At 53.1% G+C, this 6,461-nt stretch overlaps 1 protein-coding gene across 1 annotated transcript; it reads left to right on the plus strand.

Moving 5' to 3' along the window:
• The first annotated feature begins 14 nt into the window (after window positions 1-14).
• On the plus strand, window positions 15-5,782 carry grin2ab (glutamate receptor, ionotropic, N-methyl D-aspartate 2A, b). Its single transcript, XM_060047809.1, has 2 exons — window positions 15-1,385; window positions 1,874-5,782. Exons 1-2 carry the CDS (start codon window positions 1,273-1,275, stop codon window positions 2,973-2,975), a joined length of 1,215 nt encoding a protein of 404 aa, XP_059903792.1. The 5' UTR covers window positions 15-1,272; the 3' UTR covers window positions 2,976-5,782.
• The last annotated feature ends 679 nt before the right edge of the window (window positions 5,783-6,461 follow it).

The following is a 6,461-nucleotide window of genomic DNA, read 5'->3' on the forward strand; positions in this document are numbered from 1 at the left end:
CAATGGCCAATGGTCCATGATTGCACACCAATGAGGACTCTATATTTTTCTTTGTGTGTGACTCTCTCTGCACCACAACAAACATGAGAAATAGGATTCTTCTGCCCATGTCTGGCAATTGAGTTACTGGGAGAACTGCACACATACGCAATAACCCCAGTGCATTCTTTCCCAGAGTTTTTCGAACTTGCGCATAAGAAGCAGCAGGAAATATCACATTATCGTCTTCGTTTCATAAATATTTGGGGGGAGAAAAAAAAGTTTAATTCGATTTTTGCTGTTATGAATTTCCAAGTTATGTTTAAAAAAGGTGTTACGATATAGCGATACAAGTTGTAGCTTTTGTTAGTCGTAGTATGATGCCTGACATTGACTTTGGGGTAGTCTTATTAACAAAAGAAGTGGACAGATTCCCGCCAATCAGACACAAGCAATCCTGATTGTATCCACAACTGGCCACAATGCCAGGTCATTAGATGATGTATTAACTACATGGCTCAGCATCCATCAAGCCATGTTAGCTATTGTATCCTCCATCGTCCTATTGTTCCTCTGTCTGAGATGCATCTCTCTTTGTCTTCAAGGCAACTCGCTCATGCCACCGAAGGGACCCGGTCTCTATGGCAACTCCGGGTTCATGTCATTGACCGGGCGACACAAAGACCTCCTTAACAATGTTGCGCCGTTCCCCGGGCAACCCAAAGGCCCCGGCCTCAAGACCAGCCCCAACAAACCCCAGCTCTCCGTCACCAACGACAACGGAACAACCGGCTGGCCGCGCCCGCGGCCCCGCCTCCAAGCCGCGGAACCTGTGGAAGAAAAGCGTGGAGACCCTGAAGACCCAGCCCGCCGCCACCTCCCCGGGGGCCGGGCCCGGGTCCGGGCCGGGGCCCAGGTCGTCCCCGGGCCCCGCCCCCGGACCCGGCCCGGCGCCGATGAAGAGCCAGCGCTACCTTCCGGAAGACGGCATCCACTCGGATATGTCGGAGTGCTCCAGCCGCCCGCCCTCGCACAAGGACTCGGACGGCATGGGGACGAGGGGCGGATTCAAACCGCCCAATCAGCTGAGGAAGAGGGGCGCCGGAGTCGGCGGGGGCGGAGTCGGCGGGGGCGGAGTCGGCGGGGGCGGTCAATCCAAGATCTACTCCATCGACTCGGACCAGGCCAGCCTCCACTCGGCCCCCATGTACCAGCGGGACAGCCAGCAGGGGGGTCCGACGACCACGGCTACCCCCCGGACCTCTTCTCCCCCGACAGCACCCACTCCACCAGATGGAGGCGCCCATGCTGCAGCTGAACGCCGGCCTGCTGCACCACAGCCACAGCGCCGAGGCCGACCTGCACTCCCTGAAGGACAAGAAGTACAGCACCTACAAGCACATCAGGTAGCCCGGCCGGACACGAGGAGCGCGCCGACCTACCCGTCTGCCAATCTAGGCCTCCTCGATTATGGACAAAATCAGAATCAGGATTACTTTGGTCAATATTTAAATGATTGAGTTTTAGAGTTTTTTAGAGTTTGACATCATGATGCATTGATTCAGCATTTCTCTCTAAGAAAAAACACTTTGTTAATGAGAACTTTGAAATTTGCCCTTTGAAAATTACACGAAATGTAAATTCCGAAAATAATGTGCAAATATGTAACTAGCTATTGTGCATTTTCTCTAAAACATTTAATGAATAAAATAAGTATACTAAAATACCAAAAGAATAAGAAAAAAATCGTTTCAACTCGATTATTTTACTTTGGAGATCGTTTCACCCAAAAATAGAAATCGCGATCAAAATTGGATCGATTGCACAGCCCTGTTCCAATGTCCCCCATGGTTAACGACGCCTCTTCCTGTACGCCCCTCCCTCTCCCATCCAGCGCCAAGGACAAAGTGGGAGGTTCCATGGAGTCCCCCGTGGGGGCGGGGCCGGGGGTCCCGGGCGGCCGGCCCACCCACTGCCGCTCCTGCCTGGCCAAGCTGGGGGGCTACTCGGGCCTGTACACGGTGCGCTCGCCCCAGGGCCGCTGCGACGCCTGCACCCACCTGGGCAACCTCTACGACATCCGCGAGGACCAGCTGCACGGCCACTACGCCCACGCCCACCAACCCCACGGCGGCGGCGGCGGCGGCGGCGGCGGCGACATGTTCACCCACTACCTGCCCCAGAGCGAGCTGGGGATGGTGGGCGAGGGGGACGGGCTGGTCAGCCACCTGGAGCCCCCCGCCTCCCCGGGCCCCCCGCTGCTCCTCAGCCACTCGGCCTCCGCCCAGCACCTCCAGCAGCTGAACCGCCAGCACTCCTACGAGAACCTGCTGCCCGACGGCCTGGCCGAGAGGCACCTGCAGGCCCAGATGCGCAAGCTGAGCATGTCGGACCGGGACCGGGACGGGACGCTGGAGGAGGGCGCCTACGCCAACGTGCTGACCATGCGCTCCGACCGGCCGTACAGCAACCACAGCCCGCCGTCGCCCTCGCCGTCCCACCACCACAGCCTGGACGCCCCCGTCCCCCTGCCCCGGCGCTCCAAGAGCCTCTTCCCCGACCGGCCCTCTCACAACCCCTTCCTGCAGTCGGCGCCCGGCACGGCCAAGCGAGACCCCGCCCCCCAGACCCTGGCGCACATGTCCCAGCGCAACTCGGCCCACGAGCTCTACAAGCAGCTCATGCCGCTGTCGCTGACCCTGGGGAACCCCGGCAACCACCACGGCAACCAGCACGCCGTGCACGTCAACCACGTCACCCAGCAGGGCGGCCACGGGAACCAGTACGGCGGGGGCCACGGCGGCCAGCACGGCGGCGGGGGGCTCATGGAGCAGCAGCTGTTCTACGCCCAACAGGAACCCCCCATGGTGGCCTACATGGTGCCGCCCGCCGCCTCTCAGCCAATGAGCTACGTCACCGCGCCCCGAGCCTCCAGCGCCGGGAACAACCGGCCACGCCTTTACCGCCGAATGCCCAGCATCGAGTCCGACGTCTGAGTCTCTCTCTAACACACACACACACACACACACACACACACACACATGCACACATGCGCATGCACACGCACGCACGCGCTCGCGCGCACATGCACAGACACACACCCACACACGCGTGCACGCACAAGGCGGACACAAGAACACGATGCACGCACTCACTGTTCCTCCTCGCCTCATGTGTACAAAAGAACAACCCCCACACTGACGTGCCCGTACACGTGCATGCAGAGGAGGCGTGTGTGTGTGTGGGAGTGTGTGTGCGTGTTTGTGTGTGTGTGTGTGTGTGTGTGTGTGTGTGTGCGGTGTGTGTGTGTGTGTGTGTGTGTGTGTGTGTGTGTGTGTGTGTGTGTGTGTGTGTGTGTGTGTGTGTGTGTGTGTGTACGTGACTGGACAGGACCGGGGCATCTCTGATTCAGAGCGTACATTCGGCACACATTGGAAAACACACCAACACACAGAGAAAAACCACGCTTGCCAAAACAAACACATCAGTGAACCGACGGATGTGTGATCGATACAGGGTCAGAGCACCGGGCATCTTGTGTTACGGTGACCTCCATCGGGGGGGTGGATGAGGCACCAGGGTGCCCAGGGAAACACACTGCCGAGGGGGGTGGGCGAGTGTGTGAGCTTGGGCGCCGGAGGCATGGGCCGCCGCTGGTGCCGGGCGGGGAGGTCGTACCTGGACAGCGGAGGAGTCCCCCCCCCTCCGTCAGAAGGAGCAGGAGGTCCTTGAGCGCGGAGGACCAGTGTGTCCGTGTCTTTAACCTCCGCGGCCCGGAGTCAAAGGGTGGGAAAGGAGCGCAGATGTTTCGGCGGCATCTGCAAGGAACGAAGATGAAACCCGATCTGAAGCTCCCGCGCCCACGCTCCTTCTCGCCGCTCCTTCTCCACTTCTGTCTCCGCCTCCGCCTCTGAGTTCACACGCCGCACCGCTGACTGATCCGCTCCCTTCTTCTCTGTGCGGCACCGTTCCGTTGCACGAAGATCACTACGGTTCGGCCATTTGTTTGAGCCTTCAAACTGTGCTGCCAGCATGGCATGAGAACGTCTGAACCCCTCCCCCCCCCCTTCCCCCCGCAGAATGGATCCCGCTTCTTCACTGTCGGACAGCATTTGTACTTCTTACAGCTTAAACGCCACCGTTCTTGAAATGGTTTTGCTGCCGGAAAAGGGGTCCAGTTCCTAACTAGGGATGTGCAAACAATAGAAAACACACACACTCACACACACACACAAACACACACACACACACACACACACACACACACACACACACACACACACACACACACACACACACACACACACACACATTCACACATACACACAAACACATACACACAAGGTGTCAGTCTGGGGATGTCTCGTAAAGAGAACAGCACTGTTGACGGGTTGTCGCTGATATGATGTCATTGAAATGGAACATTCCAAACCAGTGGAGCAAAATGGCCGCCTGCAGGTTGCACTCCCCCTCACTCCCCCCTCCCCCCCCTCTACCCCCATTCCCTCCCTCTTGTTCAGATCTTGTGGCGGGAATCTGTGTTCCAGTAAATTCCGATCTGTTTAATGCAGATCTCGCTAGGTGTAGAGCTAGATGTCCAATCTAGAGCCCCCAGTTACTGCAGCTTCCTCTCTTAGCTAGCTAGCCTTCAGGTCATACTGCATGCTTCCTACTGCCCTGTGGTTCCCAGCTAACTCCTACAGGGTCACACAGGCACACTCAAGCAAAAAACACACCTACGTACGTATACCAATACATACAATAAATCCACTGTAGTCTAGAATGGTAGTTTAGGCTGGGTATGTGTTGAGGCTACGAGATGAGCTTCTATTTGTGCACTTTGTAGATTTTATACTCTGCCACTGAACACAAATGTTTGACCAAAAAAATAACTTTTATACTGAAAAATCTATGAGTTTACGAATATCCTTAACAGTTATTTTCAGTCTTATTTTGACATTTTGTTTGGGGTTCCAACAGTGTCAGGTTCAGTTGTACAGTTGAAATGATTCCAGTACTAGATATATAATATATATATATATATATTTACCCTCCCTGTGCTCTATTTCATACCTTTACTGTGCTTCCTTCTGCCATGGTTATCATTCATGTGGTTCTCTGCGCTGTCTCTCTCTTCGATTCTTTCATTTCTCCCTCGATGACTGTTGTCCTACCTTCCTTGTCACCCTCCACTGTCCTTTTCCTCGATTCCTCCCTTCACCTTTTTCAGTAACCATAGAAATGACTAGAGTGTCGGGTGAAGAGAAGCAAAGCCTGGATTTCTGAAGTCTCCATCCTGAGGTTTTTTTCTTCCTTTCTTTCTGGAAACATCTTGAGATGAATGATGGTTTGATTTTTCCAATCCAATGCCCGGTTCAAAAAGGTCATTTATTTACGTTTTTGTGTCTCGAGTGAAACAATCTGCTCTTTGGAACTGATTTAATTGGCCGTGTGTTGTCATTATTCTTTAGAAGGCAAGCCCGATTCGGTTGTTCCTATAGATCTACTTGTCAAAGGGACTTCTGGGAGGATGTAAGAATACTGAGCACTAAGTCCACCCTGTTGTTGAGAGCTCACCGCACTGTGTTTTAAAAGAAAAACTCACAGGGAAGGCACAGAGTTTACCAAGTGACCTGTTACAGATACAGCAAACATGCAATTACCCACACACACACACACACACACACACACACACACACACACACACACACACACACACACACACACACACACACACACACACACACACACACACACACACACACACACACACACACACACACAAACACACAAACACACATAATGCACGTCCACAGACATTTACCCATTATCACTGACAATGTGTGTTGGAGTGTGCTAAGATCCATGAGGTACTCAGTATGTGCATTGATTTTGTTTTTTGTCGAGCACAAAGCATTATGGTGGAGAGAAGGACTTGATATCCTATTTGCTCAGCCTCGGCCTCTCTTACGTTTTTCTCTATATATTCTTTCCCATACACACCCATGCACACACGACTCGAAGCTGAGAAGATGCAAAGGGGTCGGTCACAACATTGACGCGTGTACCTTTGAATGGTAACGGCTCATTGGTCACAGGTTTGATGTGATGTTATATGCACAATATCAGGTCGCAATATTATTCTAATGTACAAAGAAATCTTTGTTTTAAGTGTTATAAAAATGGATTTAATTTGATTTCAATGGTGATAAGTGTTGTTAATTTTAACAGCGTGTCATTTTATTCTGCTTCTGAAAAACGAAAAAAGACTTTGGCATGTTGTAGAATATAAGTGTGAAGTGGATTATTTTTTGTTGCTGTTGGTTTGTTTGGACATCACAGTCTGCCAGTCTGCGAGCTAACATGTGGCTTAACAGCCCTGGTTAGCTGGAACTGCCTGTCAGGTCCACAATCCTCTATTACACTCAATGATTTATGATAGCAAGAGTCTTTACGCTAAAGAGCCCCTGTCCCACTAGTCT

The sequence above is a fragment of the Gadus macrocephalus genome, chromosome 3 (assembly GCF_031168955.1).
Source record: "Gadus macrocephalus chromosome 3, ASM3116895v1".
NCBI lineage: Eukaryota > Metazoa > Chordata > Actinopteri > Gadiformes > Gadidae > Gadus > Gadus macrocephalus.